This window comes from Oncorhynchus mykiss, chromosome 29, assembly GCF_057628025.1.
Source record: "Oncorhynchus mykiss isolate SJ-2025 chromosome 29, ASM5762802v1, whole genome shotgun sequence".
NCBI lineage: Eukaryota > Metazoa > Chordata > Actinopteri > Salmoniformes > Salmonidae > Oncorhynchus > Oncorhynchus mykiss.
The window spans coordinates 6115001-6136173 of record NC_143050.1 but is presented as its reverse complement, the minus strand read 5'-3'; the positions used below and the strand labels follow the sequence as shown (position 1 = coordinate 6136173).

Sequence of the window (21173 nt, the reverse complement as noted above, 5' to 3'; positions counted from 1 at the left end):
GGCGTTTGAAGACACAATGTAAGTCACCTAATTGATGTCCATTTAACTGCCCTGAATGCCTCTGCTTATCCTACAGCTATTGTATGCAGTAATCATGTGCCTATGAACCAGAGTTATGCTGTTAGCACTGAGCCGGTGTGCCCTAGGAGGAAGTCCACTCAGCTCACCCTGCACTAACATAAAGAACATGAGCACATCTACTACTGCTAAGCTTCCCAGTAAAGCAATGACAACAAGTAAGCATCCCAGAAGAAAAGCGCTCAAAATAGCCCACGTTAAATTGAAGATGTGGCAAACAGGAGTGGAAGTATCGTCCGCTATTATCCCGAGTAATTTTTCATCCAAGTTGTCAGATCCCAGTGGCTCGTCATTGTTGATAGACAACAATATTTTTTTCACCTCTTCCACATTAACTTTACGGAATATAAAATTACAATTCTTGTCTTTCATAATTTGGTCAGATATATTTGGATGTGTAGTGTCAGCATTTGTTGCTGGCATGTCATGCCTAAGTTTGCTAATCTTGCCAATGAAAAAATCAAAGTAGTTGGGAATATTAGTGGGTTTTGTGATGAATGAGCCATCTGTTTCAATGAATGATTGTATTTATCTTGTCTATATTGAATACATAATTTAAACATTTACAGTGTAGGTTGGGGAAATTATGTGAAAAAAAGCCTTAATGTTCATCCGTCCACGGTAAGACAAATTGTCAATAAATGGAAAAAGTTCAGCATTGTTGCTACTCTCCCTAGGAGTGGCCGTCCTGCAAAGATGACTGCAAGAGCACAGAGCAGAATGTTCAATGAGGTTAAGAAGAATCCTAGAGTGTCAGCTAAAGACTTACAGACATCTCTGGAACATGCTAACATCTCTGTTGACTAGTCTACGATACGTAAAACACGAAACAAGAATGGTGTTCATAAGAGGACACCACAGAAGAAGCCACTGCTGTCCAAAAAAAACATTGCTGCACATCTGAAGTTCGCTAAAGAGCATCTGGATATTCCACAGCGATACTGGTAAAAATATTGTGTGGACAGATGAAACTAAAGTTGAGTTGTTTGAAAGGAACACACAACACTATGTGTGGAGAAAAAAAGGCCCTGCACACCAACATCAAATCCTCACCCCAACTGTAAAGTATGGTGGAGGGAGCATCATGGTTTGGGGCTGCTTTGCTGCCTCAGGGCCTGGACAGCTTGCTATCATCGACGGGAAAAAAAGAAATTTTTAAGGAGAATGTAAGGCTATCTGTATGCCAATTGAAGCTCAACAGAAGTTGAGTGATGCAACCGGACAACGACCCATACTTTTCCCACCCTGCACTGTGAATGTTTACACGGTGTGTTCAATCAATACATGAACACTGAGGAGTATAATTGTTTGTGTGTTATTAGTGTAAGCAGACTGTGCTTGTCTATTGTTGTGACTTAGATAAAGATCAGATAAAAAAAAATAATGTAGGCTCGCGTCACTGGGCGGCTCGCGTCACTGGGCGGCTCGCGTCACTGGGCGGCTCGCGTCACTGGGCGGCTCGCGTCTGGTTTCCCTTTGTAGTCCATAATAGTTTTCAAGCCCTGCCACATCTGACGAGCGTCAGAGCCGGTGTAGTAGGATTCAACCCTGTATTGACGCTTTGCTTGTTTGATGGTTCGTCTGACGGCATAGCGGGATTTCTTATAAGCGTCCGGATTAGTCTCCCACTCCTTGAAAGCGGCAGCTCTAGACTTTAGCTCAATGCGGATGTTGCCTGTAATCCATAGCTTCTACTTGGGATATGTACGTACAGTCATTGTGGGGACAACATCGCCGATGCACTTATTGATGAAGCCAATGACTGAGAGGGTGTATTCCTCAATACCATTGGATGAATCCCGGAACATATTCCAGTCTGTGCTAGCAAAACACTCCTGCAGTGCAGCATCCTCGTCATCTGACCAGTTCCTTATTGAGCAAGTCACGGGTACTTCCTGCTTTAGTTTTTGCTTGTAAGCAGGAATCAGGAGGATAGAATTGTGGTCAGATTTGCCAAATGGAGGGCGGGGGAGAGCTCTGTGTGTGGAGTAAAGGTGGTCTAGGATTTTTTGTTCCCTGGTTGCACATGTGACATGCTCATAAAAATGAGGTCAAACTGATTTCAGTTTGCCTGCATTAAAGTCCCCGGCCACTAGGAGCGCCGCCTCTGGGTGAGCATTTTCTTCTTTGCTTATGGCCTTACAGAGTTGGTTGAGAGCGGTCTTAGTGCCAGCTTCGCTCTGTGGTGGTAAATAGACGGCTACGAATAATACAGATGAGAACTCTCTTGGTAGATAGTGTGGTCAACAACTTATCAGAAGGTACTCTACCTCAGCTACTTTACCTCAGGCGAGACTTCTTTAATATTAGACATTGTGCACAGGTACAGTTGAGGTTGAGGCGACTAAACTGCTTGGAGTTACCCTGGATTGTAAACTGTCATGGTCAAAACATATTGTTACAACAGTGGCTAAGAAGTCTGTCTACAATAAGGCGCTGCTCTACCTTGACAGCACTGTCAACAAGGCAGATCCTACAGGCCCTAGTTTTGTTGCACCTGGACTACTGTTCAGTCGTGTGGTCAGGTGCCACAAAAACAGACTCAAGAAAATTGCAATTGGTTCAGAACAGGGCAGAACAGCTGACCCTTGGATGTACACAGAGAGCTAATATTAATAATATGCATGTCAATCTCTCCTGGCAAAAAGTGGATGAGAGATTGACTTCATCACTGCTTGTATTTATGAGAGGTATTGACATGTTGAATGCACCGAGCTGTCTGTCTGAACTACTGGCACACAGCTCGGACACCCATGCGTACCCCACAAGACATGCCACAAGAGGTCTCTTCACAGTCCACAAGTCCAGAACAAACTATGGGAGGCGCACAGTACCTCATAGAACCATGACTACATGGAACTCTATTCCACAGTACTACATAGAGCCATGACTACATGGAACTCTATTCCACAGTACTACATAGAGCCATGACTACATGGAACTCTATTCCACAGTACTACATAAAGCCATGACTACATGGAACTCTATTCCACAGTACTGCATAGAACCATGACTACATGGAACTCTATTCCACAGTACTACATAGAGCCATGACTACATGGAACTCTATTCCACAGTACTACATAGAGCCATGACTACATGGAACTCTATTCCACAGTACTACATAGAGCCATGACTACATGGAACTCTATTCCACAGTACTAAATAGAGCCATGACTACATGGAACTCTATTCCACAGTACTACATAGAGCCATGATTACAGATTAAAAACACCTTATGGAACTGTGAAGCAACACAAACGTAGGCGCATACACACACACACAGAATACGCACCAAACACACACACAGAATACGCACCAAACACACACACAGAATACGCACCAAACACACACAGAATACGCACCAAACACACACACAGAATACGCACCAAACACACACACAGAATACGCACCAAACACACACAGAATACGCACCAAACACACAGGTACACATGGATTTTAGTACTGTATGTATGTGGTAGTGGTGGAGTAGTGGCCTGAGGGCACACAGTCTGAATGTATTGTAATGTTCATAAAATTGTCTAAGCTGCCTTAATTTTGCTGGAGCCTAGGAAAAGTAGCTGATGCCTTGGAAAAAACTAATGGAGATCCATAATGAATACAAATACAATACCTGTGTAGTCCTGTGTGTATGTGTGTGCATCTGTGTGTACCTGTGTGTACCTGGTTGTGCCAGTGTGTATATGTGTGTACCTGTGTGTACTAAGGCTCAGGTTTAAGTGTACTGTAGTCTGTAAAGCAGGTTGAAGTGTAGTGTAGTCTGTAAAGCAGGTGTAAGTGTAGTGTAGAGTAGTCTGTAAAGCAGGTGTAAGTGTAGAGTAGTCTGTAAAGCAGGTGTAAGTGTAGTGTAGAGTAGTCTGTAAAGCAGGTGTAAGTGTAGAGTAGTCTGTAAAGCAGGTTGAAGTGTAGAGTAGTCTGTAAAGCAGGTGTAAGTGTAGAGTAGTCTGTAAAGCAGGTTGAAGTGTAGAGTAGTCTGTAAAGCAGGTGTAAGTGTAGTGTAGAGTAGTCTGTAAAGCAGGTGTAAGTGTAGAGTAGTCTGTAAAGCAGGTTGAAATGTAGAGTAGTCTGTAAAGCAGGTGTAAGTGTACTGTAGTCTGTAAAGCAGGTTGTAGTGTAGTGTAGAGTAGTCTGTAAAGCAGGTTGAAGTGTAGTGTAGTCTGTAAAGCAGGTTGTAGTGTACTGTAGTCTATAAAGCAGGTGTAAGTGTAGTGTAGAGTAGTCTGTAAAGCAGGTGTAAGTGTAGAGTAGTCTGTAAAGCAGGTTGAAGTGTAGAGTAGTCTGTAAAGCAGGTGTAAGTGTACTGTAGTCTGTAAAGCAGGTTGTAGTGTAGTGTAGTCTGTAAAGCAGGTGTAAGTGTAGAGTAGTCTGTAAAGCAGGTGTAAGTGTAGAGTAGTCTGTAAAGCAGGTTGAAGTGTAGAGTAGTCTGTAAAGCAGGTTGAAGTGTACTGTAGTCTGTAAAGCAGGTTGAAGTGTAGAGTAGTCTGTAAAGCAGGTTGACGTGTAGAGTAGTCTGTAAAGCAGGTTGAAGTGTACTGTAGTCTGTAAAGCAGGTTGAAGTGTAGTGTAGTCTGTAAAGCAGGTGTAAGTGTAGAGTAGTCTGTAAAGCAGGTGTAAGTGTAGAGTAGTCTGTAAAGCAGGTTGAAGTGTAGAGTAGTCTGTAAAGCAGGTTGAAGTGTACTGTAGTCTGTAAAGCAGGTTGAAGTGTAGAGTAGTCTGTAAAGCAGGTTGAAGTGTAGAGTAGTCTGTAAAGCAGGTTGAAGTGTAGAGTAGTCTGTAAAGCAGGTTGTAGTGTAGTGTAGTCTGTAAAGCAGGTGTAAGTGTAGTGTAGTGTAGTCTGTAAAGCAGGTGTAAGTGTAGAGTAGTCTGTAAAGCAGGTTGAAGTGTAGAGTAGTCTGTAAAGCAGGTTGAAGTGTAGAGTAGTCTGTAAAGCAGGTTGAAGTGTAGAGTAGTCTGTAAAGCAGGTGTAAGTGTAGTGTAGTGTAGTCTGTAAAGCAGGTTGAAGTGTAGAGTAGTCTGTAAAGCAGGTTGAAGTGTACTGTAGTCTGTAAAGCAGGTTGTAGTGTAGTGTAGTCTGTAAAGCAGGTGTAAGTGTAGTGTAGTGTAGTCTGTAAAGCAGGTGTAAGTGTAGAGTAGTCTGTAAAGCAGGTTGAAGTGTACTGTAGTCTGTAAAGCAGGTTGAAGTGTAGAGTAGTCTGTAAAGCAGGTTGAAGTGTAGAGTAGTCTGTAAAGCAGGTTGAAGTGTACTGTAGTCTGTAAAGCAGGTTGAAGTGTAGAGTAGTCTGTAAAGCAGGTTGAAGTGTAGAGTAGTCTGTAAAGCAGGTTGTAGTGTAGAGTAGTCTGTAAAGCAGGTTGAAGTGTAGAGTAGTCTGTAAAGCAGGTGTAAGTGTACTGTAGTCTGTAAAGCAGGTTGAAGTGTAGAGTAGTCTGTAAAGCAGGTTGAAGTGTAGAGTAGTCTGTAAAGCAGGTTGAAGGCAGTAGACCCCTCAGGAGTGTGATGTGGTAATGGAGTGCCTTAACCTTGAAATGGGACGTTTGAAACCACTTCAAAATCTGATGTTTGAGAAACATGGACGAACGTCTAATTCTGACATGAGACTGTGAGAGCTGGTTGCTCTAAAGATCCAGGAAAGGAGTTAATTTAACATCACAAAGCAAAGTCAAATCATCTGGTTTAGTAACACACACACACAGATACACAGATACACACACACACACAGATACACAGATACACACAGATACACACACTCTCTAATAACACAACACCTGAACTGAGGGACGCTACGGTATGTTCTGACTCAACTCCACTGAACCTGACCAACCAGGTTCCGCTTTCCCTAATATCTCTCCCTCAAGCCTTCATTCTTCCTTCTCCTTTCTCTTCTTCATTCTACCTTTCTCCCTCTCTCTTTAATTCTCCCTGCCACCTCTAAACAACGCCACTGGTTGTTTCTCTAACTGTGTTGTAATATCAGACTCTTTCATTCTCTCCCTCCCTCCCCAGAATACAGATTGTATTTCATATCCGGTGTAGCTGTTAGGGGTATCCCCGGATGCACCATTCAAGACGTATATGTATCCATGTACAAACACACGACTTACCCAACCATGTTGCTGCTGTCAGTGATCTGTGATGAAGTCAGGAATCCTAGTTTCTCCAGACAACTGCACCAGGGACAGAGAGAGTTAGCATAACAAGATGTTAACATGACAAGATGACTCCTCAACCAGAGACAGAGAGATTTAACATAACAAGATGACTCCTCAACCAGAGACAGAGAGATTTAACATAACAAGATGTTAACATGACAAGATGACTCCTCAACCAGAGACAGAGAGAGTTAACATAACAAGATGACTCCTCAACCAGAGACAGAGAGATTTAACATAACAAGATGTTAACATGACAAGATGACTCCTCAACCAGAGACAGAGAGATTTAACATAACAAGATGACTCCTCAACCAGAGACAGAGAGATTTAACATACCAAGATGTTAACATGACAAGATGAAAAAGATGAATAACATAATTCACATCAGTAAGAGCAACAAGACATTCCAATCATGCGAGTGACAGGACAGGTACTAAGGGGGACACACGCTTCTTGGTACACTGACAGCGCAGGAGGCTGGTGGCACGTTGATTGGTTGAGGACGGGTTCGTGGTAACGACTGGACCGGAATCAGAGGAATGGTATCCAATACATCAGACATATGGGGTTTCCCTGCGGTTGATACCATTCGATTGACTCCATTCCAGCCATTATTATGAGCCGTTCTCCCCTCAGCATCCTCCACTGACTGACAGGTTTGACAGACTTTTTTTGGTTTGATGAGGTTAAATCTGAGGCTTTAATGTTCAACTTTAACTTATAGTTCAACGTCAAAACACAGCCGTTTTTATCTCAACGTCAAATCATTTCTGGGTAAAAATGAAGTATTTTATGACTATTTTATATTAAAATGGTACAAAAAAAAAACAAATAAAAACAAAAATAACAAATAGTTTCTCGAGCAAGAATTTTTCTAGGACTGTCTGGGAGCTTCCTGAGTGGGGCGGGGAAAACTGAAAATGAGCTGTTATTGGTAGAGAGGTTTGAAACTCCCTTTCTTATTGGTCTATTAGCTCATTTACAGCCTAATGATGTCACAAGGCAGGCCAAAACTCCATCCCAGCCAAAACAGGCTGAAATGTCAGGCAGTCTTTTCAAAACAGCTCTTACACTTAAAGGGCATTATTATCATTTTCTCTCACAATTTCACAGTATTATTCCAACCACATACTGTGGAAATATATATATATATATCGTTTTTGACTTCACTAGGCCTTTAAACTTTGATTAAATACACATAGTGAGAAAGTCATTTTCAATGGCCTGAGATCAAGATTTGGTCCCCATGCCACTAGCTACCTCTCCGGTGGTTCTCACTGATCAGACTGGACTGGAGGGGTGACCCTCTCTGATTCAGAGGGGTTGGGTTAATTAAATGTGGAAGACACATTTCAGTTGAATGCATTCAGTTGTACAACTGACTTGGTATCTCCCTCTTTCCCTCTAATAATGTTTAAAGTTAGGATTGGGGGGAGGGGAAACGGATCCTAGATCTGTTCCTAGGGGCCCCGGAGCCGGTGACGCTCAGGCCCAAAACAACCACAACTCAACATCGCCACCTAGAGGTTGGAACAACACATGTCATCTTCACTTGGACAACGTCGGTTCACAAATCAAATAAAAATGTTTTTTAATTTTTTAATTTTGACGTGCTCAGGTGTAAACGGTACAGAGAAATGTTTACTTAAAGAATTCACATATTTCGTCTACAAACTATATAAATATCAATTGTGTATGTTTGTTGTAAATTATGATTTCACATCATCCTCAATATTGTGTTTTAATTTGTGTGAATGCATTGCCGTTTCAAACCCACTTCATTCAGAAATGCATTTCAAAATAATTTGTTGACAAACTAACGTACCAAAATCAATCATGTTGCCCATGGCGACATGCCAGGACAACCTGACCGGCCTTAGTTTCCATGGAGATTGGAAGAGCAGGTATTTATTCATGTTTGTACGTTTCAGTCTGTTGTAAGGTTGTGTGTGTATGTGTATGTGTGTGTGTGTGTGTATGTGAGACATCCTTTTGTGCAATGTGTTTGTTGTGATATAGTGCTGTGTAAATGCTAACGTTGCTTGGACAGGCCGAAGACCCTGTTCATCCATTATAACATTACCAGACTGAGACACCTACTGGGGAAACAGTGATACTGCATCACCAATTCAGGTGATTTTTCTACTGGTCCTGTCCCAAATAGCACTCTATTCCTTATGCCCATAGGATCCTGGTCTAAAGTAGTGCACTACATAGGGAATAGGGTGCCATATGGCCCTGGTCTAAAGTAGTGCACTATATAGGGGATAGGGTGCCATAGGGTTCTGGTCTAAAGTAGTGCACTATATATAGGGAATAGGGTGCCATAGGGTTCTGGTCTAAAGTAGTGCACTATATAGGGAATAGGGTGCCATAGGTCTCTAGTCTAAAGTAGTGCACTATATAGGGAATAGGGTGCCATAGGACTCTATGGTGCACTATTTTAGACTAGAGACCTATGGCACCCTATTCCCTATATAGTGCACTACTTTCGACCAGAGTCCCATGGCACCCTATTCCCTATATATAGTGCACTACTTTAGACCAGAACCCTATGGCACCCTATTCCCTATATATAGTGCACTACTTTAGTCCAGAACCCTATGGCACCCTATCCCCTATATAGTGCACTACTTTAGACCAGAGCCCTATGGCACCCTATCCCCTATATAGGTGTTGGGTTAAGGTCGCGACTGTATTATGGCTGACTGTTTTCTCAAGGCATCTGACTCTTATGTCTGAAGTTGTATGCCTATTCATAGTAAAACAATGATCACCATTTTACCTCTGCGAGTGCCTGACATCAAGCAAAGTAGTTCAGTGTTCACAATAACAGCAACAACAACAAACAAGATAAAAGTAGATTATTTTTTGTCTCACCTGTCATTTAACGTCCTGGCCTCCTTTAGTTTGTGTTAATTCTGCATTCCATCTCTCTCTTTCGCTCTCTCTGTCTCGGTCTCTCTCTATCGCTCTCTGTCTCGGTCTCTCTCTGTTTCTCTTTCTCTCTCTGTTTCTCTCTGTCTCTCTCTCTCTCGCTCTCTGTCTCCCTCTCTCTCTCTCTGTCTCTCTCTCCCTGTGTCTGTCTCTCTCTGTCTCTCCCTCTCTGTCTCCCTCTCTCTCTCTGTCTCTCTCTCTCTGTCTCCCTCTCTCTCTCTGTCTCTCTCTCTCTGTCTCTCTCTCTGTCTCTCTCTCCCTGTGTCTGTCTCTCTCTGTCTCTCCCTCTCTGTCTGTCTCTCTCTGTCTGTCTCTCTCTCTCTGTCTCTCTCTGTCTGTCTCTCTCTCTCTCTGGTTGAAGACTTCCTCAGTTCACAGTACCTTAATACTCTCTCCAAGTTCTCACTTTCCTTTTCTCCCCCCTCTTAATCTTGCCCTTCCTCCCTCCCTATTTCTGGAGGGATAGCTGTCTACAATGTTCTCACTGGTACCACGCACGCACACACACACAAACACACACACACACACACGCACACACACACACACACACACAAGGTTCAGTGGAGCAGCCTTGGTGACTGTGTCAGTTGGTGAGGATTGAAGGTCATTCTCTCCCCCTCTCTATGTGTCTCCTCTCCCCCGCCTCTCACTCCCATCTCTCTTTCTCTCTCTCTCCCCCCTCTCTCTCTTTCTCTTTCTCTCTTCTTCTGTGTATCCCTCTCTCTCTCTCTCTCTCCCACTGTCTATCTCTCTGTGTCTATTTCTTTCTCTATCTCTCTTTCACTCTGTCTCTCTCTCTCTCTCTCTGTCTCTTTCTCTCTCCGCCCCCTCTGTCTCTCTCTCTGTGCCTCTCTCTCTCCAAAGGAGCTGGCTCACATGATGAGAGATGATGTTTCCAGAGCTCAGGAGAGAGTCTGAATAGTGCGATTGTCCTGCGGCTGGCATAGTTCAAAGGTCAGGTGCCTCTGGTCTGCCATAAGTCTTTCCTAGAACCAGAACATAAATATAAACAAGAGACAACACTTGTCAAATGACTCAATACTGCTCATCACGACTGAATAAATATTTTTAGAAATGTAGTGAGGTCATTGGTAAAAGTTGTACAGCTCTCTGCCTCCCTCCTTCCTATATCTGGTGTATAGAGGGTGTCCTGTGGTTCCATTGAGTGGAGAGACAGAGGGATAAGGGGAGGGATGGAGGGAGGAAGAAGGGAAAAAAGTGGAATGAATGGAGAGTCTGTGTGGAAGGGTTCGTTTCCAGGGGGTTCTATTTCACTGCGACACCAGCTAAATGGGCTCATGACTGTAAACACACACTGTTACCGTGGCAACGGGGCCCAACGTACCCCTTCTGTTTTCTTCCAGATTAAATGAAGAAGGATAAGACTAGCCTGGATACCAGTCTGTTTGTGCTAACATTCCACTCCTTGTACTCTTGGACACCCGATCTCACAAGCATACATAAATTATGAACTACACGGTATGGCAGGCTGGTGAGATCAGCCTGGCTGTGTGTACAGTGGTATGTACAGTGGTATGGTAGGCTGGTGAGATCAGCCTGGCTGTGTGAACAGTGGTATGGTAGGCTGGTGAGATCAGCCTGGCTGTGTGAACAGTAGTATGGTAGGCTGGTGAGATCAGCCTGGCTGTGTGTACATTAGAATGGTAGGCTGGTTAGATCAGCCTGGCTGTGTGAACAGTAGTATGGTAGGCTGGTGAGATCAGCCTGGCTGTTAGTACAGTGGTATGGTAGGCTGGTGAGATCAGCCTGGCTGTGTGTACAGTAGAATGGTAGGCTGGTGAGGTCAGCCTGGCTGTGTGTACAGTGGTATGGTAGGCTGGTGAGATCAGCCTGGCTGTGTGTACAGTGGTATGGTAGGCTGGTGAGATCAGCCTGGCTGTGTGTACACTGGTATGGTAGGCTGGTGAGATCAGCCTGGCTGTGTGAACAGTGGTATGGTAGGCTGGTGAGATCAGCCTGGCTGTGTGTATAGTGGTATGGTATGTTGGTGAGATCAGCCTGGCTGTGTGAACAGTAGTATGGTAGGCTGGTGAGATCAGCCTGGCTGTGTGAACAGTAGTATGGTAGGCTGGTGAGATCAGCCTGGCTGTGTGTACACTAGTATGGTAGGATGGTGACATCAGGCTGGCTGTGTGAACAGTGGTATGTTAGGCTGGTGAGATCAGCCTGGCTGTGTGTACAGTAGTGTGGTAGGCTGGTGAGATCAGCCTGGCTGTGTGTACAGAGTATGGTATGGTCAGTCAGTCAGCTAGACACCCAGACAGTCACTCAGTCAGCTAGACAACCAGCCAGCCAGTCACTCAGTCAGCTAGACACCCAGCCTGTCAGTCAGCTAGCCAGTCAGTCAGTCAGCTAGACACCCAGCCAGTCAGTCAGACAGTCAGTCTGCTAGAAACCCAGCCAGTCAGTCAGTCAGTCAGTCAGTCAGCTAGACACCCAGCCAGTCAGTCAGTCAGCTAGACACCCAGCCAATCAGTCAGGTAGACACACAGCTAGCCAGTCAGTCAGTCAGCTAGACACCCAGCCAATCAGTCAGGTAGACACACAGCTAGCCAGTCAGTCAGTCAGCTAGACACCCAGCCAATCAGTCAGGTAGACACACAGCTAGCCAGTCAGTCAGCTAGACCTCCAGCCAATCAGTCAGGTAGACACACAGCTAGCCAGTCAGTCAGTCAGCTAGACACCCAGTCAATCAGTCAGGTAGACACACAGCTAGCCAGTCAGTCAGCTAGACACCCAGCCAATCAGTCAGGTAGACACACAGCTAGCCAGTCAGTCTGCTAGACACCCAGCCATAATAATCACCATCTCCTCGTCCATGTTTCATAAGTCAATCATGGCTTATGAAATACTCGGGGGATCCCAAGTGGCTCAGTGGTCTAAGGCACTGCATCTTAGTGCTAGAGGCATTAGTACAGACCCTGGTTCGATTCCAGGCTGTATCAGCTGTGATTGGGAGTGACATAGGGGGTAGGTCGTCATTGTAAATAAGAATTTGTTCTTAACTGACTTGCCTAGTAAAATAAAAATGGATAGCTTCTCAGTCATTGGAAGAAGGACACACTCTATATCTTTCAAAAGATGGAGGGGTGCGACGCTATTGGTTGACTCAGCCAACCACATTGAAAAAAAAGAGCGACATCCAGACGTTATATGCAATGGTGATATTAACCAGAGCCAACTTGTTTTCCAACAGTAGAATTTAACTTGTGGCTATCAATAGCTGTTGCTTGGCATAGATGCCTGGCTAGCTAGCACGGAAACGCTAAAGTAAAGTTACAGTATCCCTAGTATTACTTTTCAATAGTTGCTGCTTAGCGTAGCTGACTGGCTAGCTAGCATGGCAACGGTACAGTAAAGTTATAGTAGCCCTAGCATTCATTTTCAATAGTTGATGCTTAGCGTAGCTGACTGGATAGCTAGCTAGCTAGGATGGTAACGGTACAGTAAAGTTATAGTAGCCCTAGCATTCATTTTCAATAGTTGCTGCTTAGCGTAGCTGACTGGATAGCTAGCTAGCTAGCATGGTAACGGTACAGTAAAGTTATAGTAGCCCTAGCATTCATTTTCAATAGTTGCTGCTTAGCGTAGCTGACTGGATAGCTAGCTAGCTAGCTAGCATGGTAACGGTACTGTAAAGTTATAGTAGCCCTAGTATTCATCTTCAATAGTTGCTGCTTAGCGTAGCTGACTGGATAGCTAGTTAGCTAGCTAGCATGGTAACGGTACAGTAAAGTTACAGTAGTACTAGCATTCATTTTCAATAGGTAAGACAACTGTCAAAGTTGGCAAGATCTAAAAGATAATGCAATCTGCTAACGTTATAAAAGGTTATATTAGTATTCACTTTCAATGGGCTGTCAGAGATAATGTCACCTGGGTTTCTTTGGACCTTTTACGTAGCTATATTATTATGCCAGCTAAGTTAGTTAGCATTAGCATTGATATCCAGAGGACAAACTTTGTTATAAACATGTCTAGCCACAGCTAGCATTACTTACAGCTGAAGTCAGAAGTTTGATTTGATTCGATTTGATTTACATACACTTAGGTTGGAGTCATTAAAACACGTTTTTCAACCACTACACAAATTTCTTGTTAACAAACTATAGTTTTGGCAAGTCGGTTAGGACATCTACTTTGTGCATGACACAAATAATTGACATAATTTGAGTCAATTGGAGGTGTACCTGTGGATGTATTTCAAGGCCGACCTTCAAACTCAGTGCCTCTTTGCTTGACTTCATGGGAAAATCAATAGAAATCTTCCAAAATATCAGAAAAACAATTGTAGACCTCCACAAGTCTGGTTCATCCTTGGGAGCAATTTCCAAATGCCTGAAGTTACCACGTTCATCTGTACAAACAATAGTACGCAAGTATAAACACCATGGGACCACACAGCCGTCATATCGCTCAGGAAGGAGACGCGTTCTGTCTCCTAGAGATGAATGTACTTTGGTGCGAAAAGTGCAAATGCTTTGTGGAAATGCTGGAGGAAACAGGTACAAAAGTATCTATATCCACAGTAAAATTAGTCCTATATCGACATAATCTGAAAGGCCGCTCAACAAGGAAGAAGCCACTGCTCCCAAACGACCATAAAATAAGCCAGGCTACGGTTTGCAACTGCACATGGGGACAAAGATCGTACTTTTTGGAGAAATGTCCTCTGGTCTGATGAAACAAAAATAGAACTGTTTGGCCATAATGACCATCGTTATGTTTGGAGGAAAAAGGGAGATGCTTGCAAGGCAAATAACACCATCCCAACTGTGAAGCACGGGGGTGGCAGCATCATGTTGTGGGGATGCTTTGCTGCAGGAGGGACTGGTGCACTTCACAAAATAGATGGCATCATGAGGGAGAAAATTATGTGGATATATTGAAGCAACATCTCAAGACATCAGTCAGGAAGTTAAATCTTGGTCGCAAAATGGGTCTTCCAAATGGACAATGACCCCAAGCATACTTCCAAAATTGTGGCAAAATGGCTTAAAGTCAAGGTATTGGAGTGGCCATCACAAAACCCTGACCTCAACCTATAGAACATTTGTGGGCAGAACTGAAAAAGCGTGTGCGAGCAAGGAGGCCTACAAACCTGACTCAGTTACACCAGCTCTGCCAGGAGGAATGGGCCAAAATTCACCCAACTTATTGTGGGAAGCTTGTGTAAGGCTACCTGAAATGTTTGACCCAAGTTAAACAATTTAAAGGCAATACTACCAAATACTAATTGAGTGTATGTAAACTTCTGACCCACTGGAAATGTGATGAAATAAATAAAAGCTGTTATTCTGACATTTCACATTCTTAAAATAAAATGGTGATCCCCACTGACCTAAAACAGGGAATTTTTACTAGGATTAAATGTCAGAAATTGTGAAAAACTCAGTTTAATTTTCTGGCGCAGGCGTTCCGCTAGCGACCCACCTTGACAACATCCGGTGAAATTGCAGGGAGCGAAATTCAAATTACAGAAATAGAAACGTAACATTCATGGAAATACAAGTGTCATACATCAAAATAAAGCTTAACTTCTTGTTAATCTAGCCGCTGTGTCAGATTTTTTAAAAACCTTTACGGTGAAAGCACACCATGCGATTATCTGAGGACAGCGCCCCGCATTCAAAAGCTTGAAAAACATTTTTCAACCAGGCAGTTGCGACACGAAAGTCAGAAATAGCGATATAAAAAATGCCTTACCTTTGAAGATCTTCTTCTGTTTGCACTCCAGAAGGTCCCAGCTACATCACAAATGGTCCTTTTGTTCGATAATGTCCTTTATATCCCCAAAAACTCAGTTTAGCTTGCGCGCTTCATTCAATAATCCACCAGTTTCCCTCCTTCAAAATGCATACAAAATTAATCCCAAACGTTACCAATAAACTTCTCCAAACAAGTCAAACAACGTTTATAATCAAACCTCAGGTACCCTAATACGTAAATAAATGCTAAAATTTAAGACGGAGAATAGTTATTGTCTCTGAAAACACTACAGCCAAAATGGGAGCCACCTAGAAAAACTACAAATTCTAGCAAATTTTTCCAAAAACAAGCCTGAAACTCTAAAGACTGTTGACATCTAGTGGAAGCCCTAGAAACTGCAATCTGGGAGGTTTTCGCCTCAAAATAAACATGACAGCCATTGGAAACTACTGGTAGGCTGAACATTTTGGATGGTTTCTCCTCTGGTTTTCACCTGCCATATCAGTTGTGTTATACTCAGACATTATTTTAACAGTTTTAGAAACTTTAGAGTGTTTTCTATACAAATCTACCAATTATATGCATATCCTAGCTTCTGGGCCTGAGTAACAGGCAGTTTACTTTGGGCACGCTTTTCATCCAGACGTCAAAATAGCTAAGGTATGTAAACTTCCGTCTTCAACTGTAAATACCGATGTATTAGACGTTAGAAGTTCAAAACAGCGAGTGCAGGCTATTGAATCATTTTCATGTTAATTTGGATGGGGGGGGGGATGTTTAAAGACAATCAATCTAATCCAGAGTAGGGTCTACAATAGAACATCAGTGCTTGAACTTGTAAAGCGGCTGTTTGTGATTTGTCGGATATAAAGTCAGGTGGTTTCTTTGCATCCAATGGCAGTGTAGGCAATAAGGGGGAGGAGCTGCTTGTGGAGGACAGCTCTAACACAGTTCCCGCCTCCGACGTCACCAACACAACCGCTGTGCAGGTGTCGACCAATCTGATTGATGGATCGTGGCAGATGTTTGGATCCTGTTGTGTCAATCACTCAGAATCAGTCTGTTGCAATAGTGGGGAAAAAGTACCCAGTTGTCATACTTGAGTAAAAGTAAAGATAACTTAATAGAAAATGACTCAAGTAAATGTGAAAGTCAATCAGTAAAATACTGCTTGAGTAAAAGTCTAAAAGTATTTGGTTTTAGATATACTGAAGAATCAAAAGTAAGTGTTTGCTAAAATATACTTGAGCATCAAAAATAAAAGTATAAATAATTTCAAATTCAAAATTAGGCACCTTTTATTCAATTTATTTATGGATAGTCAGGGGCACGTTCCAACACGAAGACATCATTTACAAACACACCATTTGTGTTTAGTGAGTCAGCAAGATCAGAGGCAGTAAGGATGACCAGGGATGTTCTCTTGATTTGCAGGTGAATTGGAACATTTTCCTGTCCTGCTAAGCATAAAAAAATGTAACTAGTACTTTTGGGCGTCAGTGAAAATGTATGGAGTAAAAAGTACATTATTTTATTTTTGTAATATAGTGAAGAAAAGTAAAACTTGACAAAAATATAAATAGTAAAAACATACTTAAGTATTTTTACTTAGTACTTCACACCACTGGTCAATTGCCACACTCACTCATTACCTTGGGCCTCGAGGCTGTGTGTATGTGTGTGAGACATTTCACAACAGGTTTTTATATTTCAACTGATTGTTTGAATGACTTCTGATTGAAGATCATTCTTCAATCTTTATTTCGCAACAAAGCATCCTTCACTCATGCTGCCAAACATACTCTTGTAAAACTGACCATCCTACCGATCCTCGACTTCAGCGATGTCATTTACAAAATAGCCCCCAATACCCTACTCAATAAATTGGATGCAGTCTATCACAGTGCCATCCGTTTTGTCACCAACATATACTACCCACCACTGCGACCTGTACGCTCTCGTTGGCTGGCCCTCGCTTCATACTCGTCGCCAAACCCACTGGCTCCATGTCATCTACAAGACCCTGCTAGGTAAAGTCCCCCCTTATCTCAGCTCACTGGTCACCATAGCAGCACCCACTCGTAGCACACGCTCCAGCAGGTATATCTCTCTGGCCACACCCAAAACCAATACATCCTTTGGCCACCCCTTCTTCTTCCAGTTCTCTGCTGCCAATGACTGGAACAAACTGCAAAAAATCTCTGAAACTGGAGACTCATATCTCCCTCACTAGCTTTAAGCACCAACTGTCAGAGCAGCTCACAGATTACTGCACCTGTACATAGCCCACCTATAATTTATCCCAAACTACCTCTACCTTTCTCTCTACTTTGCACTTTCTTCCACTACAAATCTACCATTCCAGTGTTTTACTTGCTATATTGTATTTACTTCGCCACCATGGCCTTTTTGCCTTCCCCCTTATCTCACCTCATTTGCTCACATTGTATATAGACTTATTTTTCTACTGTATTATTGAGTGTGTTTGTTTTACTCCATGTGTAACTCTGTTGTTGTGTGTCGAACTGCTTTGCTTTATCTTGGCCAGGTCGCAATTGTAAATGAGAACTGGTTCTCAACTTGCCTACCTGGTTAAATAAAGGTGAAATAAATAAAAACAGGCCCATTAACTCATGATTTTAAATTCACTGTGAAAAATAGCACTTGGAGACTAAAGTGGTTGTTTAGAAATGTTATTTCTGGCCGAGGTGGGATTCAAACTGGGGACTTTGGATCCACTCTTTCACTTTGGATAAAAGCATCTTGTTAATGGTATATATCATCATATTAACTGTGAGTGAGATCAAAAGACAAAATAAGGCTGAGGTAGAAAGACCGTTTTATTACATAAAAATGACACTTAAGATAACAAATTAAAAATGTTTTTTTCAAGTGGGACGGTAGTATATTCTGTTGTACGCATGTGTTTCACACCTGAGATCATGTACACGTTAAAAAGGAGAGCTGTGTTTTGGTCTTGTACAAAGACCATTTTTTTTATCTGGATCTGTGAAGAATTAAAGTGGTATGATGTGCATACGTGGTTCACTTACTGTGCCTCTCAAATGGGCACCCTATTCCCTATGAAGTGCACTACTTTATACCAGGGCCTACGAGGCTTTGGTCAAAAGGAGTACACTACGTAGGGAATAGGGTACGATCTGGAACAGTTTTAAAACAATAAGCCTCTCAGCCCCACAGAGACAGAGAGAAAGGTCTCCCATCCAAGGTTAAGTGCATGTTTACCTTGGGCTGTTCATTAAAAGAGCGGTCACTCTCAAATAGGAGTAGCTCACTTTAAAAATGAAATAAGATCAACACAAATACAAAAAAAAAAAATTAAAGACAAATCCTCTATCCTCCCCTCATTAAGTACATGTTCCTGGACAGGAGTCCTGTTCCTCCAAGGTGGCTCATCTCCTCTCCCCAAAGCGCCTGAAGAAAGACACAATCCCAGAGCTACTGTTCTGCCTCTCCAAGGGTTTATGAGCCTCTGTAGCAAACCCCGTCTCAGTCTCAGCACCAACTGGGGCCCACAGCGCGGTACGTCTCTGGAACAGGTCCCCAAGGCGGAATCTGAATCCTGGAGCCTGGCTGCCTCCAGTCTCATCCAGGGAGAGAGAGCGGAGCATGGGGCCCTGGGACAGAGCTCTCTGACTGGGGCAGTCAGGCAGGGACATGGGCCCCCTACCTGCTTCTCCATGGAGGTCTGAGGGTCCCTCCATAGCCCTCATCCTCCCCAGCAGCACCAGAGGGGGGCAGGTGGCAGTGGAAGGGTGGGAGGCGGTGGAAGGGCGGGTGGGGGTGGTAGGGCGGGTGGGGGTGGGGGGCAATGACCAGACACCATCATCAAGGCCATCGTCGGCGCTGGGGGCGAAGAAGGAGTGTCGTCGGTGGGTTTGGTTTTGGGGTGAGATGTGGGGGCTGAGGATGGTCCAGGGAGAGCCCAGGTTCCCCATGCTGTTACAGAGAGCCAGGTCTACCTCTCTCATCTCCCTGGGGTGAGGGGTGGAGGGTTGCGAAATAGGGTTGGGGTGGAGAGGGTGAGGTGTGGTGCGTTGGGGGGTGTGGTTTTGGGGGACGAGGCTCGCTTTGTCACCCAACTCTGGCAGTTCAGAATGTTCTAGGTCAGCAGATAGCCTGCCTCGGCCAGTCTGGTAGCGAAGCATCTTCCTGGACACGACACGCATCCTCTGCACCTCTTCCTTCTCCTCCTCCTCCTGGGTGGGGGGTGTGTGTTGGCGAGGGGACAGGCTGCGGCGGCCACAGCTCTTACTGGTCCGTTTCTGGTCGATGGACGACAGGCTGCGGCGGCCAGAGCTCTTAGGGGTCCGTTTCTGGTTGATGGAATAGGCTCTATTTGACCCAAAACATTTCCACTGGTCCCCTGGGGTCGCTGCCTCCCCCTCGTTTTCCTTCTCCTTCTGCTCTGAAGGGGGGTCCAGATAGAAGTAATCCTCCACCCCCCCATCCAACCTCTCCACCACTGCATCAGGGCTACCCAGCTCCCTGGACCAGCCCTCCCCTCTCTTCTTCTCCCTCTGCCCCTGGTCCTCCTGGTCCTTCCTGGGTGTCACCACACCTGCCTCCCCACCCAGGGTGCTCCCTCCTGGTCTGGTGAACCGGCTAGGCCCTGGATCAGCTCTAGTCTCTGGCTCATCGACCAGGGGGTTGGAATTGGGGCAGAGCTCAATGGGCGAGCCCCCGATGGGGGACAACATCACAGGGGGGAGGTGGTGGCGTCTGCGCCTTGCCGGGCCCCTGGGGTGTATGGTGGTCAGGAAGCTGTGGAGGATAGACTCCATGGCAGAGCCAGGCCCGGCGGGCTCCAGGTCAGAGCAGGTGGCAGTGGAACGACGCTTGGCCACATTACAGAACCTCTCCCTCTGCCTGCGTCTCAGCTCGGCTGCCTCACGCTCATGGTTCTCCTGATTGGGAGGAGAGACACAGTGATGGAGGTTAGAGAGCGAGAGAGAGAGGCATGGGGAGGAAAGGAGCGAGAGCGAGCGAGGCATGGGGAGGAAAGGAGCGAGAGCGAGCGAGAGGCATGGGGAGGAAAGGAGCGAGAGCGAGAGAGAGGCATGGGGAGGAAAGGAGCGAGAGCGAGAGAGAGGCATGGGGAGGAAAGGAGCGAGAGCGAGGCATGGGGAGGAAAGGAGCGAGAGCGAGAGAGAGCGAGCGAGAGAGCGAGAGAGCGAGAGAGCGAGAGAGCGAGAGAGCGAGAGAGCGAGAGAGGCATGGGGAGGAAAGGAGGGAGAGCGAGAGAGAAGATGGAAGGGTGTGAGTGGGCTAAAACAGAGTTGGGCGGGGTGGTTGTGTTTGAGTGACCCAATATTCAACTAAATGTGGACAGATGGACAGTGGGCTGATGGACAGTGCCTGTCACTGTGAAGACCACTATATTCTTTAGGAAATTCAGACTGTCCCAGATTATTCATCATCATCATCATCATCATGTGTTAACGTGTCACCTAGGGCAGCAACATTTCAAGTTTTATAGTCACATGCACTAGTACAGTGAAATTCCTTTCTTGCTCTTTCCCAACAATGCACTAATCAATAGTACTATCAAAACAAATGAATACAAAAGCCAAGTTCACTTTCCCGAAATTCCCCAGTTTTCCAGAAATCCTGGTTGGAAGATTCCTGGAATTACAAAGGAATAAGCAGGAATCTTCCAACCAGGATTTTCTGTGGGGAGAAAATAGCAGTGTAGAAAAGTTAACAGGGATTTTTTCAAACCTAATGTGTTCTCTCTCACCTGAACAGCCCTGTTGAAGCGCTCACAGAATGAGTGGAATATGGAGCAGCAGACCTCCAGTCGAAACGTGGCTGGGTCTTCACAGAAATACTCTGCCACAGCTTGGCTCAGGGAGTTGAGGTTCAACAGACAGGCCTGGAGGTCAGCCAGCCTGGCCTCCGCCCTCTGACAAGACAGAGACACACACACCACTAGGTTAGGGAGAAAGAATATTTACAGGAAAACTACTGGGGTTGAAAGCAGCATTAGAACAGAGTGGGCGAGAGAGAACAGAGTGGGCGAGAGAGAACAGACGTCGAACAGAGTGGGGGAGAGAGAACAGACGTCGAACAGAGTGGGAGAGAGAGAACAGACGTCGAACAGAGTGGGAGAGAGAGAACAGACGTCGAACAGAGTGGGAGAGAGAGAACAGACGTCGAACAGAGTGGGAGAGAGAGAACAGGCGTCGAACAGAGTGGGAGAGAGAGAACAGACGTCGAACAGAGTGGGAGAGAGA

The 21173-nt window shown here is 44.6% G+C and overlaps 2 protein-coding genes across 5 annotated transcripts in view; both read right to left on the bottom strand.

The window, feature by feature from the left end:
• trim3b (tripartite motif containing 3b) overlaps positions 1-9957 on the bottom strand; it is a 137019-nt gene extending 127062 nt beyond the window's left edge. For both annotated transcript variants that reach the window (XM_036967653.2, XM_036967651.2), the window contains exons 1-2: positions 9130-9957; positions 6199-6261 (exon numbers count right to left, since the gene is read on the bottom strand). The gene's annotated coding sequence lies outside the window, so the exon portion shown is untranslated. The remainder of the gene's footprint in view (positions 1-6198; positions 6262-9129) is intronic.
• Positions 9958-17732: 7775 nt separating this feature from the next.
• fhdc3 (FH2 domain containing 3) overlaps positions 17733-21173 on the bottom strand; it is a 19462-nt gene continuing 16021 nt past the window's right edge. For all 3 annotated transcript variants that reach the window (XM_036967885.2, XM_036967884.2, XM_090227356.1), the window contains exons 11-12: positions 20678-20842; positions 17733-19844 (exon numbers count right to left, since the gene is read on the bottom strand). In XM_036967885.2, the coding sequence (XP_036823780.2) occupies positions 18330-19844; positions 20678-20842 (1680 nt within the window). In that variant the 3' untranslated portion in view covers positions 17733-18329. The remainder of the gene's footprint in view (positions 19845-20677; positions 20843-21173) is intronic.